Source organism: Rhincodon typus, chromosome 18 (assembly GCF_021869965.1).
Source record: "Rhincodon typus isolate 14 chromosome 18, sRhiTyp1.1, whole genome shotgun sequence".
In the NCBI taxonomy this organism is placed as follows: domain Eukaryota; kingdom Metazoa; phylum Chordata; class Chondrichthyes; order Orectolobiformes; family Rhincodontidae; genus Rhincodon; species Rhincodon typus.
The window spans coordinates 41,907,735-41,929,390 of record NC_063349.1 but is presented as its reverse complement, the minus strand read 5'-3'; the positions used below and the strand labels follow the sequence as shown (position 1 = coordinate 41,929,390).

Genomic DNA, 21,656 nt, shown 5'->3' with positions numbered 1-21,656 from the left:
TTCTTCTAAAGAACTCTGTTTGCTTTTGCAATTTCAAGCATTTCTTCATTTGTCTCATGGCCTGTGTACAAAATGTAAACATGCTACATCATTCAAATTTAAATGGCCTTTTTTTCTTCAACAGTCCATTACTCAGTGGCTATGGTTTTGAGGCGTACAGAAAAATGAATTAAATGTAGCATCTTATAAACATTTTCCTTGTCATAAACTTGTGTTTGTTTTTGTTAAAACAGTATTTAAATAGCAGGCCAGAAAACCCACAGGGTATTGACTCTTGCGTTAAGAGTTGGCATGTTCCTGGCTGCACCCCTTTAACCTAGCTCTGCTGAAATTTGCAGCATCAGGGTGTGAGGTTGGGTTAAACAAATCTTTGGCAAAGCAGTTCACATGGTTAAGGGGTAATTCATGTACAGTTGATTTTGTAACTTATTTTAATGTCTGTCTGTGCAGTAGCATGTCAGTTTGAATCATCTTAATGAACACCATGATTTGGGATTAGACATTTATTTAGACTTTTATTAATCACACGAGCGTAAGTAATGACTTTCAAAATTATTAAATACATTATAATATCAAACTCTTGGATTTTTTTTTAAAAGAGCTGCATTTTATCTTCACATCATACTGTGGTGCAATGAATTCAGTTGTCTTTGTTAATTGACTTTGAGAATGTAATAGATTATTTTTCCTCATGTTTCAGACAATGAGCCAATTTTCTCCTTGTAAAGCTGTGATTAGAGTCCCAGAACATACCTGAGGCTCTGACATCTGTTTCTGCATTCCTAATTTTAAAAAAAATCTCCTTTCACATTTTAAATGACGACAGGATCTTGTTTTTCTAATATGTTCCAAATATGCAGATACCCTGAACTACACCGCAAATAGAAGCTGTTTACAAAGTGCAATGCCACTTTGGAAGGGCAACTTTTATATCCATTAACAGTGTCAGTAAGCACTAATTCAACTCGAAGCTTCATCTCAAGCATTTGATTCTCAGTGTGGAAAAATGCACAGCATATTTTACAAATCCTTCAGATCCGAATAAAATATTTGATGAGGTGAGTGAGAGCCCTTGACATCAAGACCACATTTGACTGAGTGTGGCAAAAAGGAACCTTCATAAAACTGCAATCAATGAGAATCAGGTGGATAACTCTCCACTGGTTGGAGTCATATCTGGCACATAGGCAGATGGTTGTGGTTGTTGGAGGTCAGTCATCTCAACTCCAGGATATCTCTGCACATGTCCCTCAGGGTAGTGTCCTAGGCCAAACCATCTTCACCTGCTTCACCAATAACCTTCCTTCTATAAGAAGGTCAGAAGCGGGGATGTTTGTTAATGGCTGTGCAATGTTCAGCACCATTCATGGTCCTCAGATGCTGAAGCAGTCCATGTTCGAATGCAACAAAATCTGGACAATATTCAGGTCTAGGCTGAAAAATAGCAAGTAACATTCCTGCCACACAAATGCCAGGCAATGAACATCTCCAACAAGAGATAATCCATCCACACCCTTAAAATTCAATGGTATTACCATCACTGAATACCCTACTATCAACATCCTGGGGATTTACCATTGAACAGAAACTCAACTGGACTTGCCATATATATACAATGGCCATAAGTGCAGGTCAGAGGCCTGGAACAGTGCAGCAAGTAATTCAACCCCTGACTCTCCAAAGCCTACACACCATCTAAAAGTCACAAGTCAAGAGTGTGATGCAATACTCCCCATTTGCCTGGATGGGGGCAGCTCCAATAACAATCGAAGCTTGACACCATCCTGACAAAGCAACTGTCTTGATTGGCACCACATCCACAAACATCCACTCCCTCCAACACCGACGCTCAGTAGCAGCAGTGTGTACTATCTACAAGACGCACTGCAGAAATTCACCAAAGGTCCTTAGACAGCACCTTCCAAGTCCACAACTGCTTCCATCCAGAAGAACAAGGGCACCAGATACATGGGAACACCACCCCCTACAAGTTTCCATCCAAGCCACTCACCATCCTGACTTGGAAATATATCGCCGTTCCTTCACTGTCACTGGGTCAAAATCCTGGAAATCCCTCCCTAAGGTCATTGTGGGTTCATCTTATGGCGCATAGACTGCAGCAGCTCCAGCAGGCAGCTCACCTCCACCTTCCTGAGGGCAACTAGGGATAGGCAATAAGTGCTGGCCAGATAGCGATGCCAACATCTTATGAGTGAATTATAAAGACATTTGAAGGCATCTTTTTATTGCTCTGCAGTGGATGTGAATTCTTTGTTGAATAAATGTCACCATGTTAGATTGCTAGATGAGCACTTTGTGGTTTTAGATTACTTTATAACAACAGGGGAGAAATAAGAGCTTGCTGTTCTGAAAGCTTGATCAAGTGATGTGAAGTCTATACTGACAGGAGCATCCTAACTATGTCTTATACAAATATATTGCTCTTTTGCTAAACTGGAGCTTTGCTTTAACCTGGTATGTCATTTTAAGACTACAATTTCTTATTGCTGTAATAAACATCCTTAGTCCGTTATATATTCATTGTTATTGCAGATTAAGAGTGTTTTGCCATAAAACAGCATGAAACAATTATCTTTCTTACTTAAAGCTGTTCTTGACACTTTGAATTGTGACTACAATGAGTCCTGTCCATTTATACATACACAATGGAGATAATTTTAACTTTTATTGTTGCTGATAGTGATTCAGCCATCTGCTTTGCACATGTCTCGTTTTCCGATTATGCCATTAAAGATACAATCACCCTTGGTGCCTTTCCCATTTGAGTAAATATACTTTCATATGTAGAGTTTATTCATGGTACCATCTGACCTACCAGTTATGACAGATGCAGTAGCTATAGACTTTTAAAGACATTAAAATGAAAACACCAATCAATCCTTACCTGTCCTTCCCTCCGTAGAAGCTTTATTGCTCAATTCTCCACTTTGTGTTACTATCACCATGCGATAAATCCTACCAGGGATCAAGTCCTGAAAGTTGCATTCCTTCATGTCTTTCTTTCCAAATATATTGCTTTGAACAGTACCATTTGGATTATAAAGTGATATGTTGTAGGAATCAAACTCCCCCAAAGCTGGGGTCCATGTGAATAACAAGCTGTCAGTCTGGTTAATGTTCATCCATTGCAGATGGGTAACCTCAGCTGGAACTAAACAAATAAAATTTAGTAAAGCACAAGAATGCAAATGAAGATCTGTAAAGGTATCTACATATAATCAATGACTTTGGCAAAGGAATTAAAGGTTGTATATTCAGCTTTGCAGAATGTACAAAGCTAGGATGTACAGTAAATTGCACAGATGGAAGAATGACTAAAAGGAATTTGAAGAGGCTCAGTGAGTTGGATAAACCTGCTGATGAAGTTCAAAGTATGAAGCCATGAACCTTGGTGCCAAGAGAGACAAATCAATGTGTTTCTTTATGGTGACAGACTAGGCATTGCGGAATAGCAAAGAGATTAGGACTTCAGGTAAATCTCTAAAAGTTAGTGCACAGGTAGAAAAGTAACTAAAAAGGCTATTGATATGTTAAACTTTATCTCAAGAGGTCTAGAATCCAACACTGTGTAATTAATGCTGCAGCTGTTTCGAATCCTTGTCAGACCCCATCTGGAATAGTTTTTGGAACTGTACTCCTTTCTTTTCATTAAAGGCTAAAGAAGAAGTAGGATTTAAAGTCAAACAGGAAATATGGCTGATGAGGAAGTACTAGATCTTTGGAGAGAAACAGGAGAAGATAATTGAGGTAGATAATGGAAGTCATGGGCTTACCATTTCACAACTATTTTGGTGACTTTTTTTTATCAAAGTTAACTTTATAGGTAGAAAGTCTAATAAATGCTTTAGATGTCTGAAACATTGCAAAGTGTTTGGAGAAGATGGAATTTGCTGGTGCTAGCCTGATACCTGTACCTGAGAAGGTATGTTGTGATATTTTGTATTCACACATGTAATGACAAACATTTCAGTGAGAGTCAACAGAAAATGTTCAGTGTTCTTTTTCGTATAGCAAAATTGCAGATGTAATTTTTAGAAGTATATTTAACTAAAGGAAGTCATCCACTGATAATTTAGCTATCACTTGTAATGCTGTATTCCTGCTCAAGGAGCAGAAGATAGCTGGGATCCTAGGTGTGGCACAATGGCTCAGTGGTTAGCACTGCTGCCTCACAGCACCAGGATCCTAGGTTTCATTCCAACCTTGGGCAACTGTCTGTATGGAGTTTGCACATTCTCCCCATGTCTGCATGGGTTTCCTCCCACAGCCCAAAGATATGCAGGTTATGTGGACTGGCCATGCTAAATTACTCATCGTGTCCAGGGATGTGCAGGCTAGGTAGATTAACCACGGGAAATGCAGGGTTACAGGCATAGGGTAGGGGAGTGAGTCTGAGTGGGATGCTCTTCAGGGGGAGATATAGACCAATGGGCTAAATGGCCTGCTTCCACACTGTAGGGATTCTATTCCTATTTGCTACTCTAAGGGAGAATGAAAAAGGCACAACAATGGCAAAAGTTCAGATTGAAATAAATTGACAGAAATGATTACACTGATTGTACTGCTTTACCTGTCCTTCCAAAAATAGAGGATTCATTTGTTAAATCTCCGCTGTGAGTGACTATCACAAGCTTATACATTTTGCCTGGTGTCAGGTTCTGGAAGGAACACTCTTCAAGATTTTGAGTGCCAGATTTCCTGTCATGAAGTGTCTTGTCCGAATTGTAGAGGTATATTTCATAGGAGTCACATTCTCCCTCTGCTTTGGTCCAGTTGAATGATAGAGTCTCAACGCTGTTCTCATGCAACATCAGGTCTGTGACTGCAGCTGGAACTGAACAGGCAAACACACTGAGTAGATGCAAGGCAGAAATATGTAGAGCTTCATAAGAATAATTATGCATCTCCAACACTGACTTTCACTGTGAGAATGCAATGATTCTTGGGTTTGGTGGATTAAAGGTCCATTTTAGGAAGGTCTTGATCATAATTGTCCAGAATTTGTAAGTTATAGTGAACAAGTGGTGCATTGTCAATCGTATTTGGACTTGCTGACAGGAGCTTTGTGTGCTTTTTCATTGGAACTTGCAGTGATTAGAAAATCAAGACGATACAGCACAATTTACAAGAAATTTGCGAGTCTGCAAACAAGCAAAGTAGCATCCGATCACAATAAAAATTGAACAATCGAGGCATGTAGGGCAGAATGTTTAAAAGTCTTTGCGGTTGGGACCCAATGAGGATGTGATTTGAAAATCATGGCCCTGGAGATCTTGAGGGGTGGTGTGGGGAGAAGTGGGAATGGAAGACTAGCACTAACTAGCAACCTTTTATCCTCCTTTCAGAGCTTGTGAAGGGGTCCTGCTTATTGAGGAATGGAATTTATTTTGGTGAACTCAGTCTGGTGCTCAGCTGTCTGGCTCATCATGGGTCAAATAAAGTATGTGTCTTTGTTTTAAAACTGCTATTTCAATATCTACTTGCACTGGTGCCAACTCTGGACCTTCTTCCTGCATATTTGTTTATGAACCTTTTCAGACTTGCTTCTGGTGCTCTGAGGAACTGCACACACTCTTCAGCAGGGCAGCAGTAGGTCCCAGCAAGGCTGTTGTCTGACTCAGCCACTAGCACCAGATAGGCAGCTTCTGCTTCCCGGAGGTGCATGGTATCACTAACTAGGCACCAAGTTCGCCCCTTAGACAATTAGGTCATTTGAATTTAAAAATAACGTCATAAGAAAAATGCAATTGGGGCACGGGGATGGGACCAAGAATTCATCCAGCTGTTGGGTTCCCAAATTTGCTGCGAAAATCCAGTTTGATTTTCGTAGTCTGAACCGGGAAATATAAATGTGAATATTCAATTCAGCGTTGGGTCACGTATAGAAAGCAAGATAAAACTTTGGAAAAATAGAATTACCAGAGATAGAAAAGAGCCCGGAGGTTAGCACTGCTGCCTCACAGCGCCAGGGACCCAGGTTCGATTCCACCCTCAGGCAACTGTCTGTGTGGAGTTTGCACATTCTCCCTGTGTCTGTGTGGGTTTCCTCCCACAGTCCAAAGATGTGTAGGTTAGAGGGATTGGCCATGCTAAATTGCCTGTAGTGTTCAGGGATGTGTAGATTAGCTGGGTTATAGGGGATGGGTCTGGGTGGGATGCTCCGAGGGTCGGTGTGGACTTGTTGGGCCAAAGGCCCTGTTTCCACACTGTAGGGATTCTATTTAAAAAAAAGTGGTTTTTAAACCAACAGTAATAAATGCCTGTTAGAATGAGACTCCACCCTTGTTAAAGTTCATTTTCTGTGCCAAAGACGTTGTTTGATTATAATTAAGGCTGAATACATTGTTGAAAGGTTACCTATCTTGAATGGATAAGCCTTAACATTTCTTAATGCATTTATTGGGTTCTTATCATGTAGGTACTTGAACTTCATGTCTTTTAATGTGCTGAGTGCCAAATCTCTTGGGAAGATACTGTTACAGTAAGGTAACCAAGACTGCAAATTTCTGAATTTTTCTGTTTAACTCCACATATGCCATCATCAGAAATTGTTGTCCAATTTACTCTTCAATAGCAATAAACATTGACAACCTCGCTATTATGTTTACCACAAAATCTGGACGAGTAACTTACTTGGCATTTCAGCAGAATTGTTTCTGTGTCAAATTTTCTGAAATGCATTGTTCAATTCATTAAATTAGTATAAATAAATTTCAAACTGAATTCATATTTGAGAAGCTAAGAATGTCTGTGTATAATTTCTGACTTAAACTTACAAATTTAGAAGTCACTTAAGAATTGATTCCGGCAACAGCACTGAGTTACTTCTATTTGTTTTTTAATGAAATTATCTTCAGTTTCGCTCAACTACAATTTAAGATGTTTTCATTCAGCGTCATGTTTTACATTTGAAAGCATGCTTTCAGAATAACATTTTCATCTTTCATTTTTCAACTTAGATGCACCTAAGGCGTTGACATGATGTGGTTCACAGTTGAGGCTGCCCATAGCTATATCGAAATTCCTAAACTGTTTGCTTGGATTCTGGAGTTTGGTCCGGTACTATTCTAGCACAAAGTTTGGTGTGCTTACTCTGATCGAACCTGATGTCTAAAGGATAGTTCAGTTATGCTTATTTTCATTTTGTTCTTTCCTGTTGAGTCTAATTCATCCTCATGTTCTTAAAATGACTAGTGTCCAGTGTGAGCCTTGAGCAGTTTTATTGAACACATGGCAAGGAGATTTCTGAAATCTATAGATTTATAGATTTATATCAATAAATGCTAATATGTCTTAGCTTCCAATCAGCTTTACCAGTCAAACTGAAGTCTATGCTAAGACAATGATACACATGGCTGTTGAGGTTGAGCTTATACAAGCGAAATAAGCTTTAAATAATTTAGAAAATAAATGTATCTTTATGATAAGAAACTCTGCATCATAGTCTTTTGCACACATAAGATGAAATGGGTTAATAGGAAGACAAATAACCTCTTCTTCTGGTGCAATTAAACTTATTTGAATTAAATCTCTGCATGACCCAGTTACGAGAAAATTTCTATTTTCTAAAGAGCTTCTCAGGTATCTGTGACATTCAGAAAACTAATTTCATTCGATTTTTCCTTCATAGACAGTCATTCTTTCTGTTTTCCTCTGTAACAATAACGTGCAGTCTGAACTGATAATATGAAACTGTGAAGAGCAACAGCTGCCTTCCCTATGTAACATTAACATTGATAGTGTTCAAGAAACCATGTGCATTTGTTTCCTCACACATCTGATAAATGTGAAAGGCACTGTGCATAGGTTTAACTTTCCAAGCTACTATGTAAATGTTAGAAGTATCACATTTCAGCCCTTGTGTCTCTGCAATCGTTTTTGCAAAAACAATGAAAATGAACTAAATAGCTTACCCCATCCAAGGCCCCAAACAATCCTTTCAAATCTGGCAGAGATTCACCTGCACTTCATCTATCCTCATCTACTGTATCTGTTGCTTCTGATGTGGTCTCCTCTATACTGGGGAGACCAAACACAGACTCAGGGACTGGTTTGCAGAGCTCTGCACGCACCAACCAACCCGATCTATGGTTGCCATCCACTTTAACTCCCCCTCCCACTCCCCTGGTGACATGTCGATCCTTGGCCTCCTGTACCATCAGAGTGAGGCCAACGTAAACTGGAGGAACAACACCTCAAATTTTCCTTGGAAGCTTACAGCCCAAAATGGCCTGAATATTGACTTCATCAGCTTCAAAATCTCTCCTCCTCCATCCTGTCCGTCTTCTGACTCACCTATCTGCTCCACCCTTCTCACTGACCAACCACAATAACCCTCTACCTGCATCCACATATCTCCATTTTACCTCTCCTCCCCCCAGCCTCACCCCCTCCCTCTATTTATTTCTGGGTTCCCCTCCCCCTCCCCAGCACTGACAAAGGGTTTTGGCCTGAAACGTTCACTTTCCTGCTCCTCGGATGCTGTCTGACCTGCTGTGCTTTTCCAGCTCCACATTTACTGACTGTAGCTTCCAGCATCTGCAGTCCTTATTGTCTCCAAACCTCTAACGCTAATCAGGAAAAGCACACATAACTGCTGCCTAATAAAAATGAGTTAGACCAGTACGAAATATTAGGCGCTGTAATTTCCTTGCACAGTAGAGTGACTGCATTCTATACACAATGTTGTTGCCAGTGATAAAGTTCTTTTACTGTGTTCAAACCCAGCTTTCAAAGCTCACCATTATACTTAGAAATATTTTCGTCCTCCCAATCTCACTGATTTTTCTTAATAGTGAGGTTTGCATGCTGAAATCTAAAGGGTGCAACAATATGCAATGCCATCTGAATAGACACAAGTGCATTGTTACCATGATGGAATATTTGCAAGCCTATTTGCAGATAGTGACCCAATTATGTCTACTAGGTCACTCAGTTTGGTCTTGATGTGTCAAAGACTCAACCTAAACCTCCATACAAGAAAAGGAAAAGCAAGTATTTGACCCTCGGAATCCCAGATGTAATTTGTTGGTGAATTATGCAAACTGCTTTGAAACTTGCATATCACTAGTCTTCTCCTGAAAACAAAAGGGGAGCTAACTTTTTGTATCAAGTATTGTACCTGTTCTTCCCTCTCGGTCTGTTCCGATGCTGTACAAACCTCCACTTACAGTGAAGATACGAATCTTGTACTTCTTGCCAGGAGTCAGATCAATGAACTTATGGCCTCTTCTGGCAGCTGGCACAGAAACGTTTGCGAGCATTTGAGTTCCTTGTTCATTAAGGAGTTGCAGTGTATAACCCTCTGAGATGCCAGTGGCTGGCTGCCAAGAAACTGCCAGGGTGGAGGTAGTATGTTTGTTTTCAACAGATAAGTCTGACACAGAGGCAGGGACTAGGAATGAAAGAAAAATATAACAATTTTATCTATCAACTAATATAATTGAATATTCTACTTGAAAAATAAGTAAATAACATTGTGTTATCCTGTAATGAAAGAATTCACAAGGAAACACCGCGCTGAATTTTACTAGAAGTCAGCTAAGTGTCAATTTTGGTGAGTGTCATGGAGAGTTTCTCATGCTATTTCCTGAAACTCACCTCATTATCTAAGCACCGTGCCAGTATAGAGCCTGCTCACTATATCCTCCCTCTCGCCATTGGCAGAAATACTTGCCACCGCTAGGACCTCCAGGATTCTTTGTTTTCTCTTTATTCATTCAAGGGATGAGGGTGTTGCTGGCTAGGCAACATTTATTGCCCAGATGGCAGTTAAGAGTCGACCACATTGCTGTGGGTCTGAAATCACTTGTAGGCCAGAACAGGTAAGGTTGGCAGTTTTCTTCCCTAAAGAACATCAGTGAACCAGATGGGTTTTTCCGACAATGGACAATGGACTCATGGTCATCATTAGATTCCTAATTCCAGATATTTACTGAATTCAAATTCCACCATCTGTCATGGTGGGATTCGAACCCGGGTCCCCAGAACGTTTTCGGAGTCTCTGGATTAACAGTCCAGTGATATTACCACTAGGCCATCACCTTCCCCCTTACTGGCGCTAGCATCATATTTAAAGCCCAACTGGGTACCCAATTCAATGCTGTTAGTCTAGAGCTACTCTTGTGTGCATAGAGTCAGAGTGCAACCAAAAAACAAGTGCTTCTTGGGACACATGGGTGACATGGCTATCATTTCAATACACATACAAGGCCATATTAGACATCTATTGCTACTTAAGTACCAAACTATATAGCTGACCTGTCCTTAGCCTCACCCCATCTTAGAACCCTGTCTAAGGAATACTACTTCTTCAATGCTCAGTGTAGCCAACTACCTTCTCATTGTTCAGTGTGGGAGCTTCCCATTCAAAAAGTTAAAAGCATTGACTTTTATTCAGTAACATAAAAAATGAATAATAGAAAAAAGCAAACAACACTTGCATTTGTCTCTGGGAACAGACAGAGACGACTTGCTTTTTGAACAGCTACAAATTTACAGACACTGAGCGATCACTACACCCAACTCACATCTACTGGAGCCCCGTGTTAATTAAGTCCTGTCCAGTTTGTTGTGCCTGAAGCTGCAATGCTGTATCATGTAGAAGATGATGTTCCTCCTGATCTATACATCATCCCCAGAAGACTGCTGCTGTTATCACAGCTCTTCAGAGTCCATCACATCCTCAGGTTGCCTGCTCCAGTTGTTCAGAGCACAGCATGTAAGGACTATGTGGCACAGTCTGCTGGAGAGTATTGTAAAGCACAAGCTGCACCCCACCCCACCCCAAACGCCACCTTAACTGATCCAAGCATCAGGACCTCATCTTCAGCAGGCTTATTGTCTGCACCACAGTGGCCTTGGTTGAAGGATGGGCTGCACTGCATCTACATGTGGCCTCAGTCAGGGGTTGCATAACAGAGTCAACAGTTATGGTTACAGAGGGTAGCCCTTACATCCCAGTAACCATCCTTGTAAGCCATCCTGTGCTTGAAACAAACCAGGAATATAATATTTCTCAATGATACAGGCATCATGGGACAGATTTCTCTGATGTCAGATGCCTTGCACATTGATAGAATGGAACACTTTTCTATTGATGAAGTCAGCTGCATTATAATATGGCACTCTCAATGAAATGTTCGTCCAGTCTATAGTGTCTTGCACCTGGTGAAGCTAGCTATTTTGGTAAAGCCTACTACCCAGGTGTCAGCACTGATAACAAAAATGATCCTCTTGCTTCTCACAAGCAAAATTCTCCTCTCACTATACAACAGTTTTTTTTGGATAATGGGAATTCTTGTTCTCACTGTTGAGAATCACCTCAATGCCAATCTCAACCGTTTTCCCAAATTTCTCGCCAATGTCCACACTGTTCGGTGGCGGGGAAGGTTCTCTGCACTATGACTACAATTTCACTAAGCACTACTTTAAATAAAAGTATTTATTCATTCATCTTTGTTCAACTACTAAATCCAAAACTTAAAATTATGCTGAGTTAGTTGATTAAAACTTGGAAAATCTGGGGCCAGCAATCACTTTCAATGCCTTGCCCATTTCTCCAAACAAATGTCTTCCTACTGCCTATGATTTTCATTTTTAAACAATCTCTTGCTGGTTTTGGACAGCGCAGCTGTGAACCCATTTGAAGAATTCTCACTGAAAATTAAATCAGCCAGGCAAATAAGCGTCAGAGGTCCCGGTTGTATAAGGTAATGATTCAAGGGATTAATGTTCACAATGGCTCTGAAGACACATAATCCCTGGGTGGAGACAAAGTGTTCAACTCTAACTTTCAGAGGGAGCAGATGTATCTGTACCAGCTCCACAGCGTCCTTGTAATTTTCCCTGGCCAAATGTAGCTATACATATTGATAGCATTCCTGTTGTCTAAGAACAGGGCCTCTTCTGCAGATACTCTACAGTGCTGTATTGTTGAATAGCAATCAATAGATAGGTCCAGATAAAGTCAAAAGATGATTAATGGCAATGAAATAAATTACGTCAAAAAAAAACTCTTATCCAGCAATGCATACTGGCAGAAGAGGTAAATACCACACGGTGTCAACCATGGTCATCTGGAAAAGAAACCACTGTCCCCACTAGATTTCCCACTGCTAGTCCTCAATTTTCAAATATTTATAAGATATTCCAATCACTGCTAATGTCATCCTCATTTTCCATGTGTTTTCCCCTTTCTTCCAAACAATATAACCCAGGACACTCTGCCTTAGTTGCTCCATAAGGAAAAGTTTTTTTGAAGTGGACAGATTATGTAGCCTGACCAGGGGCACTAACGAGCAGCAGTGAGGAGACATTGGGTTGGAGGAGACAGGTACCACTCCACTCTCCTCAGATTTGGATCACCAACCCTTGTTGGATAGATCAGTGAAGGTTTCACCATTGACCACCTCCAACTAATCCACCTTTACACTCGAGTCAAGTGCCTCACCAACTCTGCACCAATTGGAGATTTAACAGAATCTTTTAGTACCCCATTGGATTCCTGACTTTCAGTCAGACAGACTTTTTCCCTCATCCAATAACTAGCCAACAGAAATTTTTAAAGAATCTCTTTTAAAATCAGTTTTGTTTAGATATCACAATGAACGTCAGCCACGGCCCAGTTGTTTGCACCTTTGACTCTAGGTTCAAATTCCACTTTCACGTTTAAGAACAAAAATCTAGCACAATAGCAACATTACAGATGCCATTCCAAGATGGTGGAGGAGTAGCAGGGCTGCATTTGGGCATCTGAGCCAAGGGCTTGTCCACTCCCATCTGATTTCCTTGTATTTTTTCTCTTTTTCTCATTATCTTCTCTTTAAAGCCTTCTGTGGCATCGGCATCAGCATCAGCACGGCAGCGAGAGTGGGCTGTTCGCAGAATCGAGGCAGCCTCCCATCGATTGGGATGGCGGTAGCAGTGGCAAAGCTCCTCTCAAAGATCGGAGGCAGTGGTGATGACGGCATCAGAATCATCAGTATATTCGTGACTCCTCTCGGCGACTGGGACTGTGGCGGCATATCTCCTCCCGGCGACAGGGATAGCGGCAGCAAAAGACTGCAGGCCGCAGCTAGGCCCAGATGCCTGCATCAGAGGTTCAGCATTCCATACACCTTTATTGACATGGGGCTCTAAGATCTGGGCATTTTTCTTTCTACAGATCTGGACAGTTTTCTTTCCTTTTTGGCTGTGTTTCTTTCATTTCTACTGCTGTTTTTTATTCCTGGTTTTTGTAACCAAGATGGTGCTGGAGAATGGTGACTTTGTAAACTTTCCACTGTACTCCTGTATTTCTATACTTCAGTACATACAACAATAAATTCAATTATAATTCTTTTGCATGAGATATTAGGCACAGGTCTTATTTGCCACTTGACGTGTACGTAAAATATCCCATTGCACAATTCTGTTGATGAACAGGGTCATTATCCTCTCTGTCCTGATCAACATTTATCCTTCCATCAACATTCTACAATTAAACACTGGTTACTTGGTTATTATCACATTGCTATTTGCGGCAGCATTCTGTGCTGCATTTCCTACCTTATAACAATGACCAAAATTGAACACTATTTCATTGGCTGAAAAGTACTTTGAGATATCCAGTATTCATGAAAAGTGTTATATGAATGTAAGTTTTTTTTTAATGATTGCTTTCAGCACTGTCCCAAAGATTAATTTCAATTCCTGTAGACTCCAGCGCAGACAAGAGGTTTGGCAAATCTGCATCAGATGCAAGTGCCCCCTGAATTTCAACTCAGTATTCTGTGCTATGCTCTGGCATTTGAAAAAAATTAGGGAATGAGAGAAATTGAAACCTTAGTGCACAGACAGTGAGGATGTTTATGGATAAATCAGTATTGAGGATGAATTTATCTAATCTCTCAATGCATTATTTAGTGCAATAGTAATCACAGGATTTCTGAGTAATTCTTACCAGTGCGTCCAAACGCTGTTGCATTGTTATGGAAGGTGCCACTAATTGACCGAACTAATACATGGTAGAGCTCTCCCGTCTCTAGATCATAAAAGGTGTGTTCATGCTGGTGTTTTGGAATAGGGCGGGCAGAGACCTGATGGCCTTTGTGAGATAAGATCACAGTATAGCTGTCCACGTCACCTCCTCCAGGAGACCAGTTCACCTTCAGGCCCTTTGTCACTCCATTATTTGAAACATGGATATTTTTAACTGCACTGGGTACTGCAGAAAGATACATTCAGAATATTAATAACTGCATGGTCATATGCTGCAGTAAATAAAAACAAGTAATTCTGGAAATACTCAGCAGGTCTGGCAGCATCCGTGGAGACAGAAACAGAGCTAACATTTTAAGTACCTTTCTTCTGATGAAAAGTCCTTGACCTTCATGTTGTTTTCTCTCCACAGATGCTGCCAGACTTTCTTAGTATTTCCAGCACTTTCCTTTTTTTATGTCAGATTTTCAGCATTTGTAGCACTTTAGTTTTCTGAAGTGTTCAAAAACTATAATTGCTTTCTAAGTAAAATCATCTAGATTTATTTTTCCCAACCAAAAAACTGCACACCTCTGTCTTCAAATTCCTCCTCTTATATTCTAGGCAAGTTCTTGAGAATATATCATATTAATTATTATTGAGTGAGAACAATGGTGACTTAAGAATTAGTTGTAAGTTATTTATATTTGCAAAACTTAATATATTTTCTTACAGGTATTTTATAGATTTTATATATTTTACATATTTTAGGATGTTAAAAACGTACTATTTATACATGGCAGTACAAACTAACCTTTAGTGCACATTATAGTACGGCAAAATAATAGGTCCTCACTTGACAAGCTAGTCTAATGCCGCAGGGTTGATTCTAATAGGTTACTGCCTTTTGTTAAGAGTTTATTTCTCTAGAACTGTGTCACTAACTGATCGTCTATTATTGGTCAGATCCGGTCTCAACTTTATATTAATAGAAATTTCATTACATGGCAGTCAGAATAAATGTTGTACATAAAATACTGGACACATAATAATCGGTCTCATTCTTACTTGTGCGTCCTTCGATGAAGGCAGCACGTTGTAGAGTCCCGATCCACGTGGAGACTAGGATTTTGTAAAGACGTCCAGGGGTTAAGGAAGTAAATTGATGTGATGTGCTGCTGAGTGTTATTGGAAGGAAAACATTCATGTCATTGAACAGGAGCTGAATCTCATAGCGATCCACGTCACCAGCAGCTGCTTCCCAGGTAACGTTCAGAGTATCTGTGCTCCTATCAGCCACGGTTAGAGAGCCAACGGCAGCCGGAACTAGTCAGACAGAGTAACATTAGCATTAGACAATTCAACAACACTACTGAAACAGGCTAGAAAACATACTTCAAACACATCAAAGGAAGGATAAATCTGATACAAAGAAATTTTCGCATTCATAAAATATAAATGTCAAACTTGTAAGGAAGAGAGAGACTAAAATGGTTTGGGATTCTGCATACAAGCTCACTGTTTCTACCTGCAGCTCTTTATCTGAAAAGCCTACAGTCATGATCAAGCTACCGGTCGAGGTTCAGTCTGGAAAACCATTCACTTCCCGAAATCAAGGTGATTTTACTCCAGGACATTTCCATGCAACAATTGGCTGCCTGGAGGACAGCGCGTTTAGATGGCTGAGAAGTGTGGACAGTGGTCCGAGCTACCCCGCAATAATAGGTGTGTTGCAAGCACACAAGCTAAAGAGGGGAAGAAAACGAAACATTTAAATTGGAGGAATTAAAGGAAAGTAACAACTGGTTCATTATTCATCTGCAATTTTTTTTTGTGACTCAACATATCCCAGCTGTTTCTTTTTTTCTGAAGGAGTTGAGACTAATCTGTAAATTTGTTACAAGATAATTTAGTGGAAAAGAGAAGTTGCGATTGAAGATCAGTCATGACCTTATGATATGGCACAGCGGGCCTGGGGAGCCAAGTTATCTAGCTGTTTCTATTTATCATGCTCTTGGGTTCCTAATCAAAGGCGAAATGTTGACTGACTCAGTTCAGTGCTCTAAGAGGATGCTATAAATCCAGCAGTTACTAATTTTCTTAAAATTTGTGTAAATGGAGCAAAGTATATTGAAAAAAACATGATGAAACACAATCCTTACTACATACTGACAGTCAATTTATTACAGTCCATCATAGCTCTTTACATAATAGATTAATAAGCATGTTATGAAATCAGACAAGGTTTTAAAAAAAAAGTCTTTTTGTATTTTTATCACTCTTGAATCACAACTTTTCTTTTTGACATGGGTACTTTAAGTTAATGCATTATCTAAAGGCACCTTTCCCAAAAAAGCCGCCCACTCCAAAATTAAAATCTGGCTTGTCACCAGACAAATAATTAAATTAAATTAACTTATGGCATGCACACACAGAAGCAAATATGTTGCTGCCAGAGCCATTAATATTCCAGATCAAAGAGTTTAACATTCATTAAAATTGAAATTTCAGTTTATTGCAATAAATTTCATGCTTACATGTTCTTCCAGTGGCAACATGATGAGATTCATATTTCCCACTCTTGGTGCTAACAGTGATGCTGTAAAGCCGTCCTGGAATTAAATTGAGGAATATGCATTCGTTTTCAGACTTTGGAACCTCTAAGCTTTTGCTGAAGTTGTAACTGTTTTTGATAGTTACTATATAATAGTCAAAATCCCCTGATGCATCCAACCAAGATACTTTCAGATAGTCACTTTTTCCAGAGTTGATAACTGTGATTCTTTGTACAACTGAGGGTTCTGCAAAATTAGAAAATGTTATAAGATCACTTAATCAAAATGCTGACGAAACCTGAACAGCTTGGCAAATAATTTGATTAAAAATAGTCTAGCACTCAGTAGAATGCTGTACATATAAATGTGAATCCCACATAAATTGTCACTTAACACATATCTAGATGTCATCGCAAGATTTGAATCTGGGTTTTTCTTTTAACTTTTAATAAGACATTCATGACTTTATTATCATCGTTATTGTTATTCTACTCAAAGTTTTCCAAAATCTGTCCATGTGTAAGATTATATTACCATAGTCTTACCACATCATAGGGCTGCTCTCTTTTAGAGAGAGATAACTGGTGGTGGCTTAAGTCGGAGGGTCACCACGCCTTCAGGGAGGGGAGGGGTGGAGAAGGGCATGTGGCAACCTGGGCTGGTGCAGTGATTGAAGCCACTGCTGTTGGCAATACTCTGCAGTGTCAAACCAGCTGTCCAATCAGCTGAGCTAAACCTGCCCCCAACAAGATACAATGCTAGGAACAAAAACAAAGTTGTTGGAAAAGTTCAGCAGGTCTGGCAGCATCTGTGAAGGAAAAAACAGAGTTAATGTTTCGGGTCTGGTGACCCTTCCTCAGGTCACCAGACCTGAAACGTTAACTCTGTTTTTAACTTCACAGATGCTGCCAGACCTGCTGAGCTTTTCCAGCAACTTTGATTTTTTTCCTGATTTACAGCATCCACAGTTCTTTTGGTTTTTATTAAGATACAATGCTACATTTTCACAAAGTAGAATTACTCCCCTAACTGGTTGCTGTGTTCAGAAAGTATAATTATTTTTCCTTCATTGTACTTAGCTGTCAGTACTTCTTTTTTAAATAAAAAATACTTTATTTTTTTAAAAAGTGAAAATGAAGAATTTTACTCCAGACAAGCAATTACTTCTTGGTCAATAAACCTGCCAATCCCTTCACAAAAGGAAGATTTTTTCAGGCAATGGGAGCCAGTCTCCTGATTGAGATGTTAGTCTACAGAATGTCAGTGATGAAGGAGTTCTTTCAGATACCTCAAAGATTCAGTTCCAAACGGAGAATTCCTGAGTAAAGCACACACAAGCACAAGGCACGTAGAGAGTGCATGACACATGGCTCAATGTGGTCTTTTGTTTGGATCTGTTGAATTTACTTTAGCCAAGTTCAATTGGCAGTCAATTTGAAAAATTGTTTTGAAATATGACTGTGGATTCAATTATTAGTTACTTAATGATATTGTTTGTTTCCTGAGATATTGTTCCATAAAAATTGTTCAAATACATCAAATTACACTTTCAGGAGCTGATAGTGAAAATTAGTTCTGTGGGACACTGTAGATTACAATATTTTAAATAAATTTTAACAGAAGGGACTCATGAGAGAAGGTAAGAAAGGAAAGAAGGTGTCACCTTGGGAGTGCTGTATAGCTGCCTTGTGAAAAAAAGACTTTACATGGTATATTGTCAGATGCCCAAGCCCTGGCAAAACAGCATGCAGACTCATGTTGCTGGTAGGTCACAGAGTAGTGGCCACACATGGGCCATTTGAAAATGCTGAACAGAGATCAGGAAAAGATGAAGAGTTGAAGTGTATACGAGAGCATAACTTCTCTAAGACAAAACCCTAATGTACATAAATCCTGAATTGCAAATTAACCCTAATTCACATCACAATTGGCAGCAGTGATCAACAGAGAAATAAACGAAGGATGATGCTTGACATCTTCAATGACACCAACCCCAGTAAATTGCGAAAGTTATAAGAATGTTTTACACACATACTGGTTGTCATTATTTGAAGGAATAAAAATTATATCATACGTGTCCGCTGTTGTGTAACAGTGTGGTTTTCATATCTCCCACTTCTGGTCATTACAGTCACATTGTACAGCCTTCCAGGGGTGAGGGAACCGAAGGGAAACTCGAAGCTGGTTTTGGAGACTGTGTGAGACTGGACAACTTTTCCATTGTGGGACAATGTCACAAGATAACTATCCACATCCCCAGATGCAGGTAGCCAGGAAACCAGAAGGTAATCATTGCGACCATGATTATTCACCATCACACTGGGCACACTTGAAGGAACTGAACAATGACACAGAAGAAAAATGTTAAAAGACATTGTTTCAAATATTAGGTGCTAAATCATTATTTAGGCATAATGTGTTTGAAGAATTCTCCAAATATGGTCAACTTCTGTTCCTTTGTTTCTATGTTCCCATGTTTTTTTTTCTTCCGATTTCGTTCTGGAATTTATACATGTGTTAGGATACAGTAAAGAGGAATTGACTAAACTAAACCATCATTGAAATGTACTGATTCAATGTTACGTTTTTTTAGAACCAGGAAAACCACATTTTGAAATTCCATGCTCTCCATACTTGATCCAATGAAAATGAATTAGGAACAATAATCATTAAAGTGCAGCCATAAGCTGGCCAGTTTAAATGGACCATAATAACAAACAATTTTATTATGTTTCAATCTTTGCTAGTCTATCAGCTCAGCAGCTTGAGATGGAACAGGTGAGCCAGGGAGAAAGTCACGCTGGGAGGCTGGTTCTGCATGGTCAATTGTCCATGGTATATATGAACTCTAGTGAGTCAAGTACAAAATGCCTGTCTGCTGTTTGTGCAAAATAAAATTTCTGAAACTGTGCTTTTCATTTAGTTTATTTAAACAGAAAATGAACTAAGGAACATTCATGTGATGAATGGTGCCTGATTTATAGATATTAAAATCATATTTAGCATTTAGATTTTAGAATAGTGACATTTGGAATTGGTTACTTTATTGAAGGGTTAAAAAAATCTAGGTCACGTAGTCCTCCAAAGCAATGACCTAGTTTTCCAGTATGTGTTTGAGAGCAGGGACCCCTGGAGTGTTAATGGAAGGTTGTTTCTCCTATGGTGGTTTACAACAGTTGGGGTGAACATGGAGGGCCATTAGTTTATTTGTGGTTCAGGATGGATTTTAGTTTAGAAACCTGACAGTATCAAATTTTTTGGGCAGTACAGAAGAGACTTGACAAATAATCTACGAGGGAGGCAATGGTCTAGTCGTATTATCTCTGGACTGTTAATCCAGAGACCCAGGTAATGTTCTAGGGACCCAGGTTCGAATCCCACCATGACAGATTGTGGAATATTGAATTCAATAAATATCTGGAATTAAGAGTCTAATGATGACCATGAATCCATTGTCGATTATCAGGAAAAACGCATCTGGCTCACTAATGTCCTTTAGGGAAGGAAACTGCCATCATTACCTGGTCTGGCCTGCATGTGATTCCAGACCCACAGCAATGTGATTGACTCTTAACTGCCCTCTGGGCATTTAGAGATGGGCAATAAATGCTGCCTAGCCAGTGATACCCTTATCGAATGAATGACTAAAAAAAAATTAACACTCCAGCGGTAAGGGTTCAAACTGACAGCTAGTAGAGTTCTGCAGGGGTCAGTGTTGGGACTACAACTACATTATACATTAATGATCTGGACGAAGGAACTGAGAGAATTGGTGCATTTGCAGATGACATAAAGGTAGGTGAAGGACAGGTAGTGTTGAGGAAGTGGGAAGACTACAGAAGAACTTGGACAGGAGGGGAGAGTGGACAAAAAAGTGGCAGATGGAATACGATGTGGGAAAATGTGACATTAAGGACTTTAGTAGGAAGAATAGAAATGGGGAAAGTCTTCAGAAATCTGAAGCACAAAAAGACTTGGGAGTCCTAGGTCAGGATACTTTTAAGGTTAACATGCAGGTTCAGTTGGCAGTTAGGAAGGCAAATGAAATATTGGCATTCATTTTAAGAGAGTGAGAATGCAAGAGCAAATATGTACTTCTGAGGCTATATAAGGCAGTGGTCAGACCGTATTTGGAATATTGTGAGCATTTATGGGCCCCATATCCAAGGAAAGGTATGCTGGCATTGGAGGGGGTCCAGAGGAGGTTTACAAGAATGATCCTGGGGATGAAGAGCTTGTCGTAGGAGGAGCAGTTGAGGACTCTGGGTGTGTGTATGGTGGAGTTTAGAATGATGAGGGGGGTCTCATTGAAACTTACAGAACACTGACAAGTCTGAATAGAGTGGATGCGGAGAAGATATTCCCACTAATAGGAGATACTAGGACCTGAGGGCACAGCCTCAGAGTGAAGGAATGAGCCTTTAAAACTGAGATGAGAAGGATTTATTTCAGCCAAAGGGTTGTTAATCTGTGGAACTCATTACCTCAGAAGGCTGTAGAAGCCAAGACATTGAGTGTATTTAAGATGGAGATTGATAGGTTATTGATTGGTAAGGGGAATAAAAGGTTACAGGGAGAAGGCAGAAGATTGGGGTTCAGAAACATATCAGTCATGGTCAAATGGCAGAGCAGACTTAATGCACCAAATGGCCTAATTCTGCTCCTGTATCTTATGGTCCTAAGGTCTTGTTGTGGTCCAGGGATCAGAAGGTAGTATAGTTGCTGTCCTAGAAAGGAGATTTTCCAGAGAAATTAAGGGAACTGTTACCTTAGTGGGAAAGTTTAATTTATGCAACTTCCAGACCAGGGGTGTTAGTTAGAAATCTGCAGGTGATTAAAAGCAAATCTGAAAATACTCGTGTAAGAAGACTTCACAGTTGACAGGAACAAAGTAGGAAGAATCAGCTAAATCAAACTGAAAGTTTTGACATAGAGGGGTAATTTCTCTATTTGAATCATTGCAAAGTGATAGTGTGGGGGAATACATGAGACTTTGTTTTGCTGTGTGTTTTTTTTGAACTGCGCTCTAAATCTAGATAGTTTGGGTTGCTATAGATGACACAGTGTGGAGCTGGAGGAGCACAGCGGGCCAGGCAGCATCAGAGGAGCAGGAAAGTTGAT

General features: G+C 39.9%; 1 protein-coding gene across 1 annotated transcript in view; it reads right to left on the bottom strand.

The window, feature by feature from the left end:
* The window catches only part of LOC109938317 (protein tyrosine phosphatase receptor type b), a 102,963-nt gene that overhangs the window by 27,438 nt on the left and 53,869 nt on the right, over nt 1–21,656 (bottom strand). The window contains exons 9-15 of the mRNA XM_048607930.1: nt 18,610–18,873; nt 16,518–16,781; nt 15,049–15,306; nt 13,964–14,227; nt 9,143–9,415; nt 4,592–4,855; nt 2,906–3,172 (exon numbers count right to left, since the gene is read on the bottom strand). Of these exons, the coding sequence (XP_048463887.1) occupies nt 2,906–3,172; nt 4,592–4,855; nt 9,143–9,415; nt 13,964–14,227; nt 15,049–15,306; nt 16,518–16,781; nt 18,610–18,873 (1,854 nt within the window). The remainder of the gene's footprint in view (nt 1–2,905; nt 3,173–4,591; nt 4,856–9,142; nt 9,416–13,963; nt 14,228–15,048; nt 15,307–16,517; nt 16,782–18,609; nt 18,874–21,656) is intronic.